The sequence below is a fragment of the Nannospalax galili genome, unplaced genomic scaffold (genome assembly GCF_000622305.1).
Source record: "Nannospalax galili isolate Female #2095 unplaced genomic scaffold, S.galili_v1.0 scaffold589, whole genome shotgun sequence".
Lineage (NCBI taxonomy): Eukaryota > Metazoa > Chordata > Mammalia > Rodentia > Spalacidae > Nannospalax > Nannospalax galili.
The window spans coordinates 2,272,217-2,293,198 of NW_008360324.1; the positions used below are offsets into that span (position 1 = coordinate 2,272,217).

Consider the following 20,982-nt stretch of genomic DNA (forward strand, 5'->3'; position numbering starts at 1 on the left):
CTTTAAAAAAAAAATGGGGGAGGGGGCTGGAGAGATGGCTCAGTGGTTAAGAGCACAGACTGCTCTTACAGAGGACCCTGGTTCGATTCCCAGCACCCACATGGCTGCTCCGAACCATCCTTAACTCCAGTTCCAGGGGAATCTGAAGACCTCTTCTGACCTCCTCCGCATTGCACAACACAGGTGCACTCACATACATGCAGGCACTATACTCATACACATAAAACAAAAATAATAAAATATTAAAAAATGGGTGAAAGACCTTAGTGTAAGACCTAAAACTTTTTTTTAAAAAGTACTTATTTTATGTGTATGAATATTCCATTTGTGTGCTTGGTGCCTTTGGAGGCCAGAAGAGGGTGTCATCCCCTTGAACTGGAGTTACTGATGGTTGTGAGCTGTTGTGTGGCTATTGGGAATTGAATCCCAGGTCCTCTGAGGCAAGATCAGCAAGTGCTCTTAACCCCAAAGCTATCTCTCCGGTGTGGTCTTGAACTTTGGATTTTCCTGCATCAGCCTCCTAAGTCTAGGATTTATAGACATTATTTTAGCTCAAACAGAGACTAGCCTCTAACTCTGTGTGTAGCTTATGCTGATCTTGAATTCCTAGAGATCTTCCTGATTCTACCACCAAGGGGCTAGTATTCTAGCCATGTGCCTAGACACCTGGAAGAGTATTCTTTTTTTCCCTTGAGATAATTTCTCATGCATCCCTGGCTAACCTTAAACTTAACTGTGTAGCTGAGGATGGCCTCATGCCTCCACCTCCGAAGTGCTGGGATGACAGACATGTGCTACCAGACCTGGTTTGTGGTGTTGGGGATTGAACCCAAGGCTTCATGCATACTAGGCAAGTACTCTGCCAACTGAATCATGTCTCTATCCTACCTAGCAGATTTTGTTTAACAAGATTATGTGTATAAGGATGACCTTGAACTTCTCATTCTCCTGCATCTACCTCCTGAATGCTGGGATGACAGGCCTGCACCAAAAGATGTATACTGCCATGCCCCATTTATGGGGTGCTGAGAATTTGAACCAGGGCTTTGTATAGACAAGCACTCTATCAATTGAGCTTCATCACTAGTACCTCCTTGTTCTTGAAGGGGATGGTCTAATCACAGTCAGTGTGTGATTGACTGAGAAGTTTCATAAAGACTGGAAGTATTCAACCAAAAACTGCTTTTTTGATAGGACATCCCATTCCTTTTAAAAAAATACTGTATTATTTTGATTTTATATGTATGAGTGTATTCCCTGCATGTGTGGAGGCCAGAAGAAGGTGCTGGATCCCTGGGAACTAGTTAGCCTCCATGTGGGTTCTGGGAATTGAACCTGGGTCCTCTGAAAGAGCAGTCAGTGCCCTTAATCTCTGAGCTATCTGTCCAGCCCCAGGATCCCATTCGTTGAAGTAGCAGAACGCGTTCCTTAGAAGCACAGCACATGCTACAGGGATGATCTGTGCTGATGACTGTACAAGTACACGTACTGTCCTCTGATAAGGGAATGCAGTTCTGCTATTGATTTTGGGGGGGGGGGCGGTCTTTTTCTTTAGGAGGTGAGGTTGCTGGGAAGACAACCTAGGACTTTGTGCATGTAGCTAATACTGAGTTATATTCACACATGCTAAAAGGATTTGTGTGTGTGTGTGTTTGTGTTTATGTGTTTTTGAGACAGTCTTCCTGAAGCCCCAGCTAGCCAAGAACTCACCATGTAGACCAGGCTGGCCTGGAACTCCCTGAGATCCGCCTGCTTCTACCTCCAAGTGCTGGGATTAAAGGCGTGTGCCACCACGCCCAGCTAAAAGGATATTTTTAAAAATATTTTAATTATATGGCTATGTATGTACCAGTTGAATGCAGGTACCCAGAGGCTAGAGGCATTAGATTCCTTTGGAGCTAGAGTTACAGGCAGGTGTGGGCCTACTGATGTGTGTGGTAACTGAATTTGGGTCTCCTACAAGAACAATATGTGCTCTTTTTTTTTGGTCTTTTGAAACAGGGTTTCTCTATAGCCCCAGCTGGCTTGGAACTCACTATGTAGACCAGGCTGTCCTTGAACTCACAGAGATCCACCTGCCTTTGCCTCTGCCTCCCAAGTGCCGGGACTACAGGCATATACCACCATGCTTGGCCAGCAGTATGTGTTCTTAACTGCTGAGCCATCTCTGCAACTCCTTGCTAAGAGAATTTTTCTTTGTCTTGTTTTTAGTTGCTTACAAACTCCTTTCTAAAAATTTTCATTATGTATATTCATTACCTATTTTACTGTGTTTTTAAAGAAAAATTTTTTTTGAGACAGGATCTCTTGTAGCCCAAGCAGACCTTGAACTCACTATGTATCAAGAATGATATTGAAACTTCTGACCTTCTTACCTCCATCTCTCAAATGTTGGGATTATATGCATGTTCCACCATTCCTGGTTTTTTGTGATGCTGGGGATTGAACACAAGGATTGGCACATGCTAGGCAACTTGACCAACTGACCCACACCCCCAGCTTCTAAAAAGTTGTGCTCAGGCTGGCCTTCATCTTTTGATCCTCCTGCCTGTACCTCCCTAGTGGCTAAGATTACAGGCCTGACAAGTTTTTTTGGGGTGGGGACAAGGCCACACTATGTAACCTATGCTGTCCTAGAACTAACTAGTCCAGGTTAGCCTCAACTCAGTCCTTCTACCCCACTTCTCAAGTGCTGAGATTATAGGCATGTGGTGATCAGTTTAAAAAGAGGAAGGGCTTATTTCAGCTCATTTCAGAGGTTCCAGCTCATACACGGGTCATGTTGTTTTTGGGTTTATGGTGAGGCATTATGTCATAGAAGTATGTGCTGGAGGAATCTGCTCTCTCAGGGCAGCAAAGAAGTAAATAAGGAAGAGACTGGTATCTTTAATAGTTCCTTCAAGTACATAGTTGCAGTGGCCTCCCTTCTTATTAGGTCCCTGCTCCATAAAGGTTCTACCACCTTTCAATTGTACCACAGGTTGGTAATCAAACTTAGCATATGTATCTTTGGGAAATATTTATCTAAAACATTTGGCAACATGGTTCAAAAATCAAAAGATAGATATCTCTTTCCACTCTTGCCCTCTGCCTAGATCCCTACCTGAGGACAGTTGTTTTCAGTTCATACATGTCCAGGATGGCCTTGAATTTAGGATAATCCATTTGTGTCATCCAACCAAATGCTTGGATTACTGGTACAAATCTCCGCACTTGGAGTTGTTTGTGTGTATGTGTGTGTGTGTGTATGGGGGGGTAATATGTCTTTTGGGAAGTCCAGGTTAAGTAGACGTTATCTGAAATGCATCCAAAATTATTTCAGATTTGGCAGTTTGGTTTTTAAAATACATGTATAGACTTTGTTGGTTGAACATCTGTAAGTCATTGACTTATTTAAGACAGTTTTGACTTTTGGAGCATTTCAGTTTCATATTACTAGATTTCATTTTCTTGGGTTAGAGGTGCTGAACCTATACTGCAGTTTAGTTGTATAGTGATAGAGATTTAGGTGATTTTTTTTTTTTTTAAAGGTTTTCTTGTTGTTGTTTACATTTTGGTTTGCATGTGAGTGTGTGGAGGTCAGAGGACAGTTTGCAGGATGTTGGTTCTCTCCATGTGGGTGTCAGGGATTGAACTCTGTTCGTGAGGCTTGGCAGCAAGAACCTTTACTCTCTGAGCCATTTTGCTGGCCCAGCATTTGGTTTTATTTGTATTGTTATGCTATTAACAATTGTTTTGTTTTGTTTTGTTTTTTGAGACATGCTCTCGTGTATTCAAGTTGCCTCGAACTTACTAGGTTGTTAAAGTTGATTTTGAACTCCTTGTCTGTACTTTTCAAGTGCTTTATAGTATATATATAACTGTACATGCTACCGTGCACAGTTTATGCAATTCTAGGGGCTGAACCAGGGTCTTGTGCATGCTAGGCAAACACTCTTCCATCTGAGTCGTTTTCTCAGCTCAGGATTTGGATTAATCAGTATTTTTGAAGTGCCTGAGGCGGGGGAAAATGTAATTTATGTAAGATAATTATCAATGGGACAGAAAGATACTTACATATGTTTATATGTGTATGTATGTAACTTTTTTGTTGTTTGTTTTCTTTGCAGACAATTTCTAAACTTTATGAGGTTAATGGAGAGACCAGAATAGTTTCTGGCCTGCTTTGTCTGAAGATCTTTTACAGTGTTGGAAACCCCTCCATTCTGCTTGCTAAGGCGCTAACCTCTCCTTTTTGTTCTCTCCCTTCTGGCCTTGTGGGTGTGTAGCAACAGAGAGATAGACGACATGGTGTCTCTTCACTTTGTCTCATGATAATCATTTTCTATCTCGAATTTTTCTTTAGTTAGGCTGATTGCTAATCTACACATACTTATGAGAAGCCATGTCTTGTTGGTTAAATTTCTTTCAAGTTTGTAGGTACAAGCAGGCACAGCAAGATTTTCTGAATCCAGCCATGTAACGGAGCTAGCAGAATGGGAACTGTGAGGACCAGGGGTAGCTGGTGGTGCTGACTTCAGCACCCCTGAGTCCTGGCCCTCCCTCTGTCCCAGGAGGAAGAGGAGGTAGAACGGGAAATCATAAAACAGGAAGAAAGTGTGGATCCTGACTACTGGGAGAAATTGCTGCGGCACCATTATGAGCAGCAGCAAGAAGATCTAGCCCGAAATCTGGGCAAAGGAAAAAGAATCCGTAAACAGGTCAACTACAATGATGGCTCGCAGGAGGACCGAGGTGTGTGTGGCCGGCCCCGCCCCCCACCCACGGGCCGTTCCACTAGAGCAGTGGGCCCCGCTCATCTGCCCTCTCTCCCTCCAGATTGGCAGGACGACCAGTCCGACAACCAGTCCGATTATTCAGTGGCCTCAGAGGAAGGTGATGAAGACTTTGATGAACGATCAGAAGGTGAGAGCTGTGCATTCTGTCAGTTCTCTAGAGAATACTTTGTTTACTGTCCTGTCAGTGCCACTCATACATCATTTCTTCTTACAGCTCCCCGCAGGCCCAGTCGTAAGGGCCTGCGGAATGATAAAGATAAGCCATTACCTCCTCTGTTGGCCCGAGTTGGTGGAAATATTGAAGTAAGTGCCATATGATCCTGTGGTAGGGTGAGAGAATGCCTAATAGTGGGGCTTTGGACTGAGACCTGCTCCCTCTTACCAATGTTTTTTTCCTTAGGTACTTGGTTTTAATGCTCGTCAGCGAAAGGCATTTCTTAATGCGATTATGCGATATGGGATGCCACCTCAGGATGCTTTTACTACTCAGTGGCTTGTGAGAGATCTTCGAGGCAAGTCAGAGAAAGAGTTTAAGTAAGTTGAGGACTGGGCTGACCAGTCTAGTGCCAGGGCTTCTGCCATGTGTCTAGCCCACAGTCCTGGTCCATACTGTGTAGGGAAAGGGATGTTGCTGGCTGTAGTTGGCAAGTGAAGCTGTCGGTGAAGAGAGTTGTGTTCCTGGCTTCTCTGAAGAGACATTAAAGGACTGTAATGTGGCATCTGGAGATGAGCATTCCAGAGTCTTATCTTGAGGTGGAGCCATGTTTATGGTCTGCCACAGCATCTAAAATGAACTGTCTTTTTCCACAGGGCTTATGTGTCTCTCTTCATGCGGCATTTGTGTGAGCCAGGGGCTGATGGGGCAGAGACTTTTGCCGATGGTGTCCCCCGAGAAGGCCTTTCTCGTCAGCATGTTCTTACTAGGATTGGTGTCATGTCCTTGATTCGCAAGAAGGTGGGACCCCAGCCTTTCTCCATTTTTAAAGGTTTCTAGGGAAACTGGGGGCCAGTAACCAAAAGTAACCCAGAGCTGTAACTGAGATTTTAGCTTCTTGTTCCTTGTTTATAGGTTCAGGAGTTTGAACATGTTAATGGGCGCTGGAGCATGCCTGAACTGGCTGAAGTAGAGGAAAACAAAAAAATGTCTCAACCAGGGTCACCCTCTCCAAAGACTCCTACACCTTCCACTCCAGGGGACACTCAACCCAATACTCCTGCACCTGTCCCACCTGTTGGTAAGTCTTCCTGTCACATCATTTCCTGTTCTTTATTATCTTGTCCTGTGCCTTCTCAGCTTCCCTGTGCTCAGCTCTAACAGGGTGGTCTGGCAGGACACACAGTAATTTCCCTCTCAGTTTAGGAGGGCTGTCCTAAGAATAGGGCTGACTCTTAAAGGCGCGAGAGGACAATTTAAGATGAAACAAACTGGGAAGGCATGCCATTCTCCATTCTAGGACCTTCTTAATTTATTGTCTTGTTGGTCTGCAGAGGATGGGATAAAGATAGAGGAAAATAGCCTCAAAGAAGAAGAGAGCACAGAAGGAGAAAAGGAAGTGAAGTCTACAGTCTCTGAGGCGACTGTGGAGGTAAGAGATGGGGTGACTGGATGCTATGCTAAAGACAAATGGGTGGGCCCACTCTGCCTTGGAGCTGCAGTCCCATTTGCTTCACCTTCTGTCCTTCATTGTCTTTGAAGTGTGGACAGCCCCCAACCTCTGCCCCAGAGGAGGAAAAGGTCCTTGCTGAACCTCCTGAGGGAGAGGAGAAAGCAGAAAAGGCAGAGGTGAAAGAGAGAACAGAGGAGCCTTTGGAGACAGAACCCAAAGGTACCTGTTTACAAGTACTCCAGGTCCTTGTGTGGAGATGGTAGTTCTAGACTTCACCAGGTTGTTGGACTGACTGTCAGGAAGAAGTGATACACCCTGGACCCTTGCTTCTAAATTGTCTCAGCCCCAACATCTTTGGGATTCGATCATAGCAATTTAGATGTAAAGCTCTTGCAGTTGTATGGTAGTATGGGGCAGAGGATAGTTCTCTTCCTTTACATGTTCTCAGTGCCTTATTTTCCCTAGGTGTTGCTGAGGTGGAGAAAGTGGAGGAGAAGTCAGCAATAGATCTGACCCCTATCGTGGTGGAAGACAAAGGTAGGTGTGTAGAGAAGTCGATTGTGGTTTAAAAGAACTCTAAAACCAGAAGCAAACTGACTCACTCTCCATCCTATGGCCATTCCAAGATAGAAGACTGTTCCCAAATTTAGTTGTCAGAGGCTGGTGACACTTTTTCCTGGGTCTGGGACACCACTATGGAGGAAGTGGAGGTAGACAGATTTGGGAAGCAGTGCTGGGCAAGGGCTGTGATGTTGGACTGTCTGTAGCTGACATCTTTCTTTGGCATATTCTGTAGAAGAGAAGAAAGAGGAAGAGGAGAAAAAGGAGGTGATGCTTCAGAATGGAGAGACTCCCAAGGACCTTAGTGATGAGAAGCAGAAGAAAAACATCAAACAGCGTTTCATGTTCAACATTGCAGATGGTGGTTTCACTGGTATGGGAATGAGGGAACTGGAATTAGAAGGGTCTGAGGTGAAATTGGGCTTCTTACCAGAAATGAGGGTACAGTGGGAATGTGGGATAATTGTGTGCCCCTCTGTTCTTTCAGGGAGCTAGAAACAGATCATACTGAGATGGAATGGGGACAAGAATAACTAGTTCTTTGAATCTCATCAGTGTTTGCCTTCTTTTCTTCTCTCTAACCTTCCCTAAATTTTTCTTCAGAGTTGCACTCCCTTTGGCAGAATGAGGAGCGAGCAGCCACAGTCACCAAGAAGACTTATGAGATCTGGCATCGGCGGCATGATTACTGGCTGCTAGCTGGCATTATAAAGTATCCTTGACCGAGTTAAGAATGGGGCTCTTGATGCAGGGTTCTGAAGGACCTTTAGTTTGAGGTTCTGGTTTCCTTTGTTTTTCCTGAGCACTTTCCTACTAGTCATGGTTATGCTCGGTGGCAGGACATCCAGAATGACCCACGCTATGCCATCCTCAATGAACCTTTCAAGGGTGAAATGAATCGTGGCAATTTCTTAGAGATCAAGAATAAATTTCTAGCTCGAAGATTCAAGGTGAGCAAAATGGGGACAATACATTATTGTTATTATTACTATTAGTTTCTGGTCTTTTTGAGACAGGGTCTCCCTGTAGCCCCAGCTGGCCTGGAACTCACTATGTAGACCAGGCTGGCCTTGAACTCACAGAGATCTACCTGCCTCTGCCTCCTGAGTGCTGGAATTAAAGATGTGTGCCACCATGCCCTACTCACAAATATGTTGTGATAGACTTGAAAGTTGAGAAGGTTCTGCAAAAAAAGACTCATTTAGCCTGTTTGGCCTTTTTCTTTCATTCATTCATTTATTCATACATTCATTTATTTACTTTTACAAAAAATATTTTTATTTTATGTCTATGAGTGTATTGCCTGCATGTATGTGAGTGCACCCATGTTGTGCAATGCCATGGAGGTTAGAATAGGGCTTCAGATTCCCCTGGAACTCGAGTTAAGGATGGTTCGTGGCTGCCATGTTGGTGCTGGGAATTGAACCTGGGTCCTCTGCAGGAGCAGTCAGTGCTCATAACTGCTGAGCCATCTCTCCAGCCCCTCATTAATTTATTTTTGGCACAGAGTCTTACCATGTAGCTGTGACTGGCCCGGAATTCACTTTGTAAGCCAGGTTAGACTTGAGATCTGTCTGCCTCCAAAGTACTAGGATTAGAGGTATGTGCCATCATGCCTGGTCAGTACTTTGGCCTTTTCTATCCATGACTTAGTTTTCAAGTGACTAGATGCAGAGATTATGATATATAGTCCTGAAACTTAATGAAGCTATACAAGAACTGTAGGTGACTACCTAATGAGTGACAGGCTAATTCAGTGGGTTTGCTGGAGGAACTCTGTAGGTTGGAGTATTTAGGAAAGTTAGGGAGGTGGGATTGAATCAGATCCTTGAAGAGGTAGGACTGTGAGTGGGTGGGGTCCCTTTTTTCTGGGTCAGAGAGCCTTTGTATAGATAAAGGGCAGACTGGATGCAAAGAGAAGATACATAAATGAATCCCTGTTTTCAGTATCCCACTGAGGCAGTCTCTTTCAGGTATTCAGCAGGTGTTTAGTTATTGAGGATAGCTTTGTATATAGACCATCAATTAGGATACCATTAAAAATAAGACATGGGTCTCGTAAACTTAATAACTGGAGAGAAAGAACAAGTATACTTGTAAACCTTTAGGTGTTACGTACTAAGTGGTGAGTAGCAGAGGGACACAAGGACAGATGAGTGTGGTGTTTAGTCTTCAGCATTCAGTTTCAAGTGATTGACAGTCTCTGTTAGGAAAGAGCTGCTGAATGCTCCAAGAAAGTTCTGCGGGGAAATTGGAGTGGTAGCTCATGAATGACTTTGATAGATGATTGGGTAGGAAGAGAGGGTGCTTGAAAAGGGATTAGGTTGGGCAAAGATTGAAAAGTAAAGTTCACTATGTTTGGGAATGCAGGAAACCTGAGTAAAGCTATAAAAAATTTTGTGTTGAGTAGTGGTAGGAGGTAGATTGGAAAGAGGTAGGAGCTAGAGAGGTCAGTAGGTGGGGTCTTGGTACGAGGAACAGGAGTGAATTTTACTCTGTAGTCCCATAAGCAGCCATTGATGGTTTTGGTGTTTGGTTTTTTTGAGTCAAGGTCTCCCTGTAGCCACAGCTGGCCTCAGAGAGATCCACTTGCCTCTGCCTCCCTAGTGCTGGGATTAAAGGCGTGTACTACCATGCCCAGTCTTTTTTTTTTTTTTCAGATGAATTTAGGGTGGTAGTATATTTTCTTGTTTGAAAAGGTTGGGGAAGCTGCATATGTAACAGATAAAGGAACTTGTAAGTATAGAACAGCTCTCAGGTGACAACCAGCTATAAACAGACCTCCACCCTACAGCTATAAAAATTGGATTTTGCAAACAACATCAGTGGGCTTGTATATTAGTTACTTGTCTTGTTGATTCAACAAAATTCCTGACAAAAGCAACGTATGGAAGGAAGGGTTTATTTTGGTTCCTAGATTGAAAGTTGAGTCCATCATAGTGGGGGTGGGGAGGAGTCAGAGCTACCAGGAGCTTGAGGCCACTAATCTACTGATCACATTGCATCTGAATTCATCAAGTAGAGAGTGATTCAAACTGGTGTTCAGCGCGCATTTTCCTTTCTTAAGAACTGATATTAATCTTCACAGCTTGGAAAAAGATTCTTCCCCAGATCTTCTAGACAAATCTCTCCCATGTGGATTTTCTGGTTGTCTTTGTGAGTTTGTAAAAAAGGGAGGAACCCTAAAAATGAGAACCCGGCAGAGCCCTCTTGGACACTCTGACCTACAGCTGGATCAGTTAATAAACGGGCGTGTATTAAGGTGCTTCTCTGTGGTAAAAGCTGCCTAGCAATAGAAAGTGAATATAGAAGTCTTGCAGTCTCAGACTTTCTGAGTGTTTTAGCTGTTACTGAGCCACTCCATTCAGAGATGACTCTCTCCACCATTTGTGCCAATACACTGAATACAGCGAGCTCCTTTTCGAGATGCTCAGACGCATTGCCTAGAGACGTACGTGAAGTTTAGACAGAATTTTTTGTATTCAGCATCTTTGTGGGAGACAGGCTTGAGCCTAGGGTGAAAGTCTTATTGACAGCCATACAGCAGGCCTGAGGCAATGCCCAACATTTGCTCCCATTGACAGATCATGAGACTGATGCCTAGAGCTTGCCACTCCCTAATCACCATCCTTGGAATTCCAAATTGCAACACTTGGGTATTGCAACAGTCAGGGTATGTGGTTTCCAGGAATCCAGGCTCTGTAATCTGAAACCCATTATGCTAATTAGGCATCCTACCCGCTATTCTGTGATAGGATGTTAAGTATGTTATGCTAATAGGATGCTAAGTCTGTTATGGTGATAAGGTATCCGACTTGCTGTACTATGATAGGACACTAATCCTGTTATGCTAATAAGGTATCCTACTTGCTGTACTGAGATAGGATTCTAAACCTCTTATGCTAATAAGGTATCTTACTTGCTGTGCTGTGATTGGACCACTACCCCTATATAAGCTTGTGCCTTCCTGCAATAAAGCAGCTTTTTTTGAGAAAGGGTCTCCCTGTGTAGCTCTAGCTGGCCTGGAATTTACTATGTAGACCAGGCTGACTTTGAATTCACAGAGATCTGCCTGCCTCTGCCTCCCAAGTACTGGGACTAAAGTTATCTGCCACCATGCCTAGCTCATTGAAGGTTTTTGGATAGTTTTGATAGGACCAGGGGAAATGAAAATAAGCATTTATAAGATTGTAACTATCATAGAGTCATGTGATATTAAGAGCTCTGTGGCACTGGCTATGGAAAATGTAAAGGTTAAGGATAAAGGAAACAAAACATCAAAGATTTTGCAGAATTACTGGTAAAGGACCAGATAGTAAATATTTTATGTTTTGGAGTTGGAAAGATGACTCAGCAGTTTTAAGAGCAGCACTGCTCTTCAAAGGACCTGGGTTTGATTCCCAGCACCCACATAGTGGCCAACAACTGTTCATAACTCCAGTTCCAGGGGAATCTGATGCCCTCTTCTGACCTCCACAGGCATTGTACAACATCGGTGCACTTACATACATGCAGGCACACTCATACAAAAAATAAAACTAATAAATTAAAGAAATTTGTATTTTGTGGGACTTAACGGCCTGTTTTGCAAGTACTCAGTTCTGTTGTGTGAAAGCTTCCATAAGTGATACATAAATTAGTAAGTGTATGTTCCAGTAAAACTTTGTGGATGCTAAAATTTGAATTTCATGTAATTCTTAAAAAGTGGGCTGGATTAATCCTATTTTGACACCCCACCTCTACCACCAGCCTCCCCAGTCCCCAGTCATTTTTACCTCTTGGACCATTCCAAAACAATGTGAGCCAGATTTGGTCTCTAAACCATAGTTTGCCAACTCTTTTTAAAAATATTTTATTTATTATTTTTATTTTATGTGTATGAGTGTATTGCCTGCATGTAGGTTAAGCGCACCTGTGTTGTGCAGTGCCTGCGGAGAACAGAAGAGGCTGTCAGATCCCCTGGAATTGTAGTGTGCTGGGATTTGAACCTGTGTCTTCTGCAACAACAGCCAGTGTTCTTAACTGCTGAGCCATCTCTCCAGCCCCCAGTCGGCCAACTCTTGTGTTACTGGATTTGATGTACATAGTAGTAAGTGGACTCTTAAAAATGGCTGTTTTCAGCCTGAGTCACTGAAAAAGTTAGGTGGTCATTTGAGCTTGTAGAAAAGAATGGTGAATTCAGTTTTAGACAAGTAGTTTGGTGTTTCTCACAGGTCATCACCCCTTCAGCTACCTACCTTACCACTGTACATACACATGGGATCAGATCCATCAGTGCTTGTGATACAAGTTTGAGAAGCATCAGTTTATCTGTGTAGCACTAGGACACTAGGAGAGGGGACATTTCTTGAAAGAAAGCTTTAAATGAATAGCAGTAGCTGGTTGTGGTTGGTGATACTTGTCTGGCAACCTAGTGCTTTGGTATCTAGAGGAAGGATTGTAAATATAAGGCCAACCAGGACAATTTAGCAACATCTGCTTTAAAAAAGAAAAAAAATCTTGAGCCAAGTGTGATAACACATGCCTATAATCTCAGTATTGAAAGGCAGAGGGATCAGGAGTTAAAGATTAGCCTGGGCTATACTAGCCCTGTTATGAAAACAAAGGCCCATTCTCATAATATTCATTTACTTGTCCCCCAATGGATTTAGGTAAGAACCAGTGGAAATAGTGTGGTGGTGGCTTATGCCTATAATTTCAGCACTTCGGGTGCTGAAGAAAGAAGGTTTTGAGTTTCAGGCCAACCTGGGCTACATAGTGAGACCCTGTCTTAAAAATAAAAAACCCCGGCCGGGTGTGGTGGCACACACCTTTAATCCCAGCACTTACGAGGCAGAGGCAGGCAGATCTCTGTGAGTTCGAGGCCAGCCTGGTTGCCATGGTGAATCCAGGACAGCTGGGGCTACAGGGAGATTATGTCTCAAAAAGACAAAAAAAACATAAAAATAAAAAAACCCCTGTCTGGCTGGTTAGCTCAGTTGGTTAGAGCATGGTGCTAATACTGTCATGGTTATGGGGTCGATTCCTGTACGGGCCAGGTGGTATTCTTGTTTTAAGTGCACAGAATCTGCAATTAGACAAAAAAGCCTGCTAGAGAAGAGAAACCTGAGTTTACATCTACTCTTCTACAACTGACATAGAGCCATCTAAGGCATATACCCTCAAGGTGCACCATCTCCTTTGGCTGGGTGTGGTGGTGCACGCTTTTAATCCCAGGACTCGGGAGGCAGGGGCAGGTGGATCTCTTGTGCGTTCGAGGCCAACTTGGTCTCCATAGCAAATCCAGGCCAGCTGGGGCTACAGGGAGACCCTGTCTCAAAAAGACAAAAAAAAAAAAAAAAAAGTAAATAAATAAAAAACCCGGGGCTGTAGAGATGGCTCAGTGGTTAAGAACACTGGTTGTTCTTACAGAAGACCTGGGTTTGAATCCCAGCACCCACATGGCAGCTAACAACTGTCTATAACTCCAGTCCTAGGAGATCTGACAGCCTCTACTGACCTCCGCGGGCATTGCACGACATGGGTGCATTAACCTACATGCAGGCAATACACGCATACACATAAAATAAAAACTAAACAAAATTTAAAACAAAAAACATCTGCCTTGTCACACACTTCATAATAAACTTTTTAGACACAAAAATAAAAATAATAAAAACCCACCTAATCAACAAAAAAACTCAGTTGATAAAGCTGAGTGTGTATGTAACTTAGTGGTACAGCATTTGTCTGGCCCTGAGTTTGATCCCCAATACTAGGGGAAAGAACCCCAAAACAGTGGATACTTAAGAACTAACATCTTGCCTCTTAGAGTATAATTCCAAAAATGTTAACGTCTCCAACCAGCAACATGTGCATGAATAGTCATTGCAGTGAGTTTTAGTGATGTTCAACATTAGAAGAATGGATAGGTTAATGTTCACTTGGTATATGGTAAGCAGCAGAAACAACAAAATATATGTTTATATGATAGCATAAAAAAGATAGGCAGTGGGAAAGGTAAGAAAAAAAGCATTTTGTATGTATAGAAAGCATTCTGGCTGGTCATAGTGGCATATACCTGTAAGCTTACCACTTCCAGAGGTAGAGACAGGAAGATTGGGATTTCAAGGTTACCTTCAGCTTACATAATTCTGTGACACCCTGAACTATAAGAGACTGTTTGGGACATGGTGAGATGGCTTAGCAGGTGCACTTGCTGCCAAACCTGGTGACCTGGGGACACCTGCAAGTTGTCCTTTGATCTCTACCTGTCTCTGTTTCTCTCTCTCACACACACAAATTTAAAAAGTAATGTAAAAATTTAATAAAAACATTTCAAAAAGACCCTGTTTGAAACTCCTCACTCCCCACCAAAAGAAATTATTATACAAATTAGTTACGCCAGGTGTGGTGGTGCACGCCTTTAATCCCAGCACTTGTGAGGCAGAGGCAGTGGATCTTTGTGAGTTCGACGCCAGCCTGGTCTACATAGTGAGTTCCAGGACAGCTGGGGCTACAAGGAGACCCTGTCTAAAAAAACCTTAAAAAACAAAGCAAAACAAAACTATACATATATATACGCAAATTAGTTACATGGATATGAAACGAGGATATACAGCAGAAGGCACAGTAAGTGCATCAGACTGATTCTTGATGAGGGACCTGGTTGGGATATAGCAGTATAATAAATGTAAACAAAAATATGTGTTTGGGGCTGGAGAGAGGACTCAGTAGTTGAGCACTTTTTGGCTCTTGCAGAGGACCCATGGCTAACAACCACCTATAATCCAGTTCCGAGGGATCTGACACCCTCTGACTTCCATGTGCACCTGCACACATGTGGTACATACATACTCAGACACACATGCTTGTACATTAAATAACAAATCTTGTTTTTTTCTTTTTTTGGTATTTTTGAGATAGGGTCTTCCTGCAGCCTCAGCTGGCCTGGAACTTGCTATGTAGACCAGGCTAGCCTTAAACTCAAAGAGATCTGCCTGCCTCTGCCTTCCGAGTGCTAAGATTAAAGGTGTGTACCACCATGCCTGGCCTTATAAATCTTATAAAAATGTGTTTTTTTAGGTGCTGGGATGAAACTAAGATCTTTGTGCATGTAGAATGTATGCTCTATCACTGACCTGTTCCCCAGTCTTAACAAAAGTAATAGCAAAATGAAGTGTGTGTGTCCATGTGCACATGCATGAGTACAAGTATTTTTTGAGACAAGATCTATGTAGCCCAGGTAAAAAGTTTTTAAACTTTTTACGTGTATGAGTGTTTGCCTGCATGTACATGTACATGTGTGCCTGGTGCATGAGCATGCCCGATGCCCAGGGAGACCAGAAGGTGGCATGGGATCTGCAAATGGATGGGTGGTACTGCAAATGCTGGTTAGCTGCCATGTGAACCAAGCCCTGGTCCTCTGGAAAAACATCCAGTGCCGAGATGCCGAGTCATCTCTCCAGCCCAACAAAAATAGTTTTAAAAGTCAAAGAACCTAGCTAAGGTTGTGGCTTACTTTGAAGAGTGCTGGCCTAGCATGTAGGAAGCCCTGGGTTTGATTCTTAGCACCACATAAAACAGCATCGTGGTCCATGTCTAATCTCAGAACTCAGGATGTGGAGGCAAGAATTTGATCAAGAGTTGAAGGTCATCCCCTGCTACATACACCGAAGAACCTAATTAATACAGTCCTTATGTCCATAGGATGAATTATCATGCTACTGTTATAAAACTATTTTGGGAGGCTAGAGAGATGGCTCAGTGGTTAAGAGTGTGTACTGCTCTTGTAGAGGACCTGAATTTGGTTCACAACATCCAAATCAAGCAGTAAACAACTGCTTGTAACTCCAGCTCCAGGAAATCTGATGTCTCTCGCCTCCTCGGGCACTGCTGCACTCATGAGCGCATGCACACAAAATGCTTTTTTTTTTCCTTTTTTAAAATTTTGGTCTTTGAAGCAGCGTCTCCCTGTAGCCACAACTGACCTGGAACAGCGCTTTTGTGCAATGCCTATGGAGGCTGGAAGAGGGTGTTGGATCCCCTGGAACTGGAGTTAAGGAGGAATTATTAGCCACCATGTGAGTGCTGGGAACTGAACCTGGATCCTCCAAAAGAGCAGCCATTGATCTTAACTGCTGAGCTATTTATCTTCTAGTCCATAAAGAATTTTTTTTTTCTTTTTCTTTTTGAGTCAGGGTCTCCTTGTAGCTCCAGCTGTCCTGGAACTCACTATGTAGACCAAGCTGGCCTCGAACTCACAAAGATCCACCTGCCTCTGCCTCACAAGTGCTGGGATTAAAGGCTACCACGCCCGGCCCATAAAGAATTTTTTAAAAACTAATCCATTTTTAGTAAGTGCAGTGGTTTATGCCTGTAGTCTCAGATACTTGAGAGGCTAAGAAAGATTACAATTTCTTATTGATGTATTTTTGTGTGTCTTTGTGAGTGTGTGCACATTGGTATGTTTGGGTGTGAAGGAGTCCAGAAGAGGGTGTCAGGTGTTCTCTATTACTCTCTTGCCCATCCTTTTGAGGCATGGTCTCTCTCTGAACTTAGGGCTTGTATTTTCTGGGCTAGGCTGGAAGCCAGCAAGCTCTGTTGATCCTCCTCTCTCCTTTGCCTTACGATTGGGATTACAGATGTGTAGGATGCCCAGCTTGTTACATGGGTGCTAGGGTCTGAACTGCAGCCCTTGTGATTATGCAGCAAGTCCTTTTAACCACTGAACCATCTCTAGCCACAGGATTGGAATTTAGAGGCCAGCTGGGCAACAAAGCAATATCCTATCTGTTTTACCTCTGAGCCCCCTACCCCTCTCCAAACCATAGTTGCACATGCCTATAATCCCAGGGAGGTAGAGTTAGGAGGATCAGGAGTTCAAAGTCATCCTCTGCTACATAGTGAATTTGAGGCCAGCCTGGGCTACATGAGGCCCTGTCTCAAAAGAATGACCAAAATCCCAAACTGAAACCTCTACCCTTATGATCTTGAGGAGCAAAGGAAGATGCTGAGTATGTATCTTAGGTCATATGGTCATGCACATAATATTACTTGATTATGTAAAAACTTGAAAATCGTGGAAGAAAAAAATCATCAAAATATTAACACGATCTCTGGCTGGTGGGATTACTTACGATTTTAGTTCTTTTTTGAGGTAGGGTCTCCCCTGTAGCCCCAGCTGGCCTGGAACTCACTATGTAGACTAGGCTGGCTTCGAACTTACAGAGATCCACCTGCCATGGCCTGCCAAGTGCTGGGATTAGAGGCATGTGCCACCGCACCTGGCTCTTTTTTTTTTTTTTCTAATGTTATTTTATGTGTATGAGTATATTGCCTGTGTGTATTGCATGTGTATAAGGATACCACCTGACATGAAAAACCTGCAGAGGCCAGAAGAGGGCATCAGATCCCCTGGAACTGGAGTTATGGACAGTTGTTAGCTGCCATGTAGGTGCTGGGAATTGAACCTGGGTTCTCTGGAGGGACAGTGTCTTAACTACTGACCCGTCTCTCCACCCCCTGATTTTAATTCCTTTACATTTTTGTTTACTGTGTGTGTTCTTTTGCTTGTTCTACTGTGTCCTCACATGGCATTCTCTAGGAATTGGTTCACTCCTTTCACTATTTGAATCCCTGGGATCAGACTCAGGTTGGCAGGCTTGGCCTTTACCTTTACTGGCCTTCACCCACTCAGCCATCTTGCCAGCCCATGATTTTAATTCTTTATACATTCTACACTATTTTTTAAAATGAGTTTTTATTTTTTCCTGAGAATTTCAAGAGTCAAAAATTAGCCAGGTATGATAGTGTTGCCTTTCATCCTGCCAGCACTCAGGAGGCAGAGACAGGTCACTTTCTGTGAGATTGAGGCCGGAATTTACTAGTTTACATAGTGAATTCCAGGCCAGCTGGGGCTACAGGGAGACTCTTTCTTACCCCCTCCCCAGTTTTGTAAAAACATGGACCTCCAAAGGGGAAGAAAAGATAACGTACTCTAGTAGAACTGCTTGGATGTGGGAATGGTGCTGAGGACCATGGAGTCGTCTATAGGTTCTTGTTAACTGTAGGAAGAGGTAAGTGGACAGACCTGTCAGAAGTGATAAGAGTGGTTCCCAGTCCAACTCCTGTCTCTTTCTCCCTGTGCAGCTCTTAGAACAAGCCCTGGTGATTGAGGAGCAGCTTCGCAGGGCGGCCTACCTGAACATGTCAGAGGACCCCTCTCACCCATCTATGGCCCTTAACACCCGTTTTGCTGAGGTGGAGTGTTTGGCAGAAAGTCACCAGCACCTGTCCAAGGAGTCGATGGCAGGAAATAAGCCAGCCAATGCAGTCCTGCACAAAGGTCGCCAGTGGCTCCCCTGCCTCCTGCTCTTTCAGCCTCCCTCTCCTTTCCCTTCCCCAACATTCAGAGACTCGTTGCTTCCAAACTGTTTTCAGAGCCTGTTTGGAAGCTTAAGGTGTGTGCTGAAGATTTTTGCTTTAGGTAGAGGCAATCAAGGACAGTAGTTCTTTGTCTTTTTTTGACTTAATATAATATATTCAGGTTCTTGAGATGCAAAGCACAGCAGAATAATAAAGTGTCATCTGGGATATTTTAGAGGTAACCTCAGGTGATTTAAGATTCCCTCAAATTCTAGACCTCTTTAAACATTTTGTTTCTAATTAAAGTAAAAAAGTACATGGAGGTGGAGGGTGAAATGAGGAAAAGATGGATGTTCTAAAGGTGGTGGGAGACATCCAGAAAATAGAGGTAAGAATGCAAAATGGAAATAATAGGAACAGATTTCTCCAATGGAGGAAGGAGCACACAGGGCTCTTGGTTTGATCCCTGATGCTGGGAATAAAAACTAAGAAATAGAGCCAGGTGCTGTGGTGGAGGCAGGAGGATCAGGAGATCAAGTTGGAGGCCAGTCTTTGAAGAACCTGGAGACAAGAGTGAGCAAAAGATAATGAGATGGGGCTGCTGGCTTTAAAAGCAGAGCATCAGCAGGTATGGGGGCATATGCCTGTATTCCTGGTACTTGAGAGGCTAAAGCAGGAGTACCACTTGAGCTAGGTGTCCCAGGCCAGCCTGGGCAACATAGTAAAACCCTGTCTGGAAACAAAATTCAGGAACAACTGTAATTGAAATAGGAGGAATAGGAATTTGAGCATTGTTATAGGCCAGGTCAAATGACAGTGTCAGGAGATGGTAACACGGGACTGGGGAAATGGCCTGGTGGTTGGGTACTTACTGTTCTTCAAGAGGACCCAAGTTCAATGCCCAGCACCCACATTGGGTGACTCATAACTATTTGAAACTTTTAATTCCAAGGGATCTGACACCCTCTTCTGGCCTTTGTGGGCACCCCCCCCCCAATACACACAAATAATTTTTTTAAAAAAGTAAGACATCTTGACCACTGAGAAGTAGGGCAGCTGGCCCTCTATAGTAAAATTGTGGTCTTGACTACCACAGCTCACAACCTTTTTTTCCCTCTGCAGTTCTAAAACAGCTGGAAGAACTGCTGAGTGATATGAAAGCTGATGTGACTCGACTCCCAGCTACCATTGCCCGAATTCCCCCAGTTGCTGTGAGGTTACAGATGTCAGAGCGGAACATTCTCAGCCGCCTGGCAAACAGGGCACCCGAACCTCCCCCACAGCAGGTAGGACCATTTTTCACTTGATGCTAGTCTTCCCACAAAACCACTCTGGAACTTGTACTCTGTCTCCAGCTTCATTCCTGGGCAGCTGGGCTGTGGATGAGTTGTTCCTGGGCATTGGGAGCTACCTGGGCCCTGCCATTCTGACTCCTGGTTGTCTTTCCCTGTAGGTAGCCCAGCAGCAGTGAACATCCAGAATGATGATACCACCTCCACCACGGAGCAGTGACCTTCCTCACTTTCTCTTGTCCCAACTTCCCCTGGGGGACCTGAGAGACCCTCGCCTTCCTTCTGCCCATCTTCCATGTTGTAAAGGAACAGACCCGCGCACTGGGGCGGGGAGGGAGTGAGGGGCAGTGGTGCCCTTCCTGCTGGAGAGACATGCAGCAGAAGCGCCGGCGCCATCTGCAGGGAGCTGGCAGGCTGGCTGCCTTCTGGACCCTGGCTTCTCCCCACTGTAACGTCTGTTACATACAAACTGTTGTGGGTTCCTGCCAGGCTTGAAGAAAATGATCTGAATTTCTTCCTCTTTTCGGTTTTATTTTGTTGTTTTACTTTGTGTTTTCTCCTTTTGGGGGGTATTCAGAGTGGGCCGGGCCCCTGGGCGAGACACAGCTACCTCTGTTGGCATCTTTTTAATACCAGGAACCCAGCGGCTCCAGCCACTGATCGGCTAAAATGGAATAAAGTTGAAAAAAAAAACCAAACAAAAAACCAAAAGCATAAAAAGCCACAGCAAATTTCTTGAGAATTGAAAATAAAAGTTTCCTTGTATTTTAGTGCTCTAGTTCAATGTGGGTGTAAGTGCAAGTGGATGAGTGTGTGGCAGGTACCCAGGATCTGGCTGCTTGAAAAACTGATGACTGCATCGTCCCAAAGACAGTTCTACTAGTGCCAGGTGCTCCCAGGTCACGTGACAGCCTGTGGACGGTGCTGCTGCAACTGTCCCTTTGTAGGCTCTGACCTTAAGAAGACTGCAAGTCCTGGCTACTCCATACTCCTCGTACATGCAATAGTCAGCAGATACAATTATGCAGACAAGACCAGTAAAGTGCTTGGAAGTTTTCACCTGGTGGTACTGGAGTCCAGGGCCTCCTAGGTGCCAGGCAAGCACTCTATCACTGAAATGTGCTCTGACATGGAAACTTACAAAATTTATATATTTTGAAAAAATTTTTATGTGTATGTGTGTATTGCCTGCATGTAGGTGAGTGCACAGGTGTGCAATGCCTGCAGAGGAGGTGTAATTTCCACAGAGGCTGTCAGATCTGGAACTGAAGTTAAGGACAGTTGTTAGCTGCCGTGTGGGTGCTGGGATTGAAACCCAAGTCTTCTGTAAGAAGTGTTCTTAACAGCTGAGCCATCTCTCCAGCAGCCCCCTAAAATGTATATTTTAAAGTGGTATAT

General features: G+C 44.1%; 1 protein-coding gene and 1 non-coding gene across 9 annotated transcripts in view; both read left to right on the forward strand.

Moving 5' to 3' along the window:
• The window catches only part of Chd4 (chromodomain helicase DNA binding protein 4), a 44,013-nt gene extending 23,659 nt beyond the window's left edge, over nt 1-20,354 (forward strand). For 3 of the 8 annotated variants that reach the window (XM_008825407.3, XM_008825413.3, XM_008825410.3), the window contains exons 26-40: nt 4,554-4,734; nt 4,819-4,905; nt 4,993-5,081; nt 5,179-5,312; nt 5,589-5,733; nt 5,848-6,013; nt 6,267-6,364; nt 6,475-6,604; nt 6,851-6,922; nt 7,182-7,319; nt 7,550-7,658; nt 7,764-7,896; nt 18,077-18,275; nt 19,415-19,578; nt 19,746-20,354. In XM_008825407.3, the coding sequence (XP_008823629.1) occupies nt 4,554-4,734; nt 4,819-4,905; nt 4,993-5,081; nt 5,179-5,312; nt 5,589-5,733; nt 5,848-6,013; nt 6,267-6,364; nt 6,475-6,604; nt 6,851-6,922; nt 7,182-7,319; nt 7,550-7,658; nt 7,764-7,896; nt 18,077-18,275; nt 19,415-19,578; nt 19,746-19,763 (1,863 nt within the window). In that variant the 3' untranslated portion in view covers nt 19,764-20,354. Of the gene's footprint in view, nt 1-4,553; nt 4,906-4,992; nt 5,082-5,178; nt 5,313-5,588; nt 5,734-5,847; nt 6,014-6,266; nt 6,365-6,474; nt 6,605-6,850; nt 6,923-7,181; nt 7,320-7,549; nt 7,659-7,763; nt 7,897-18,076; nt 18,276-19,414; nt 19,579-19,745 lie in introns of all 8 variants that reach the window. The other 5 variants (XM_008825408.2, XM_008825411.2, XM_008825405.3 and 2 more) reach the window with 3 other exon arrangements.
• LOC115068834 lies at nt 6,049-6,188 on the forward strand. Its single transcript, XR_003848181.1, has one exon.
• Nucleotides 20,355-20,982: the final 628 nt, after the last annotated feature.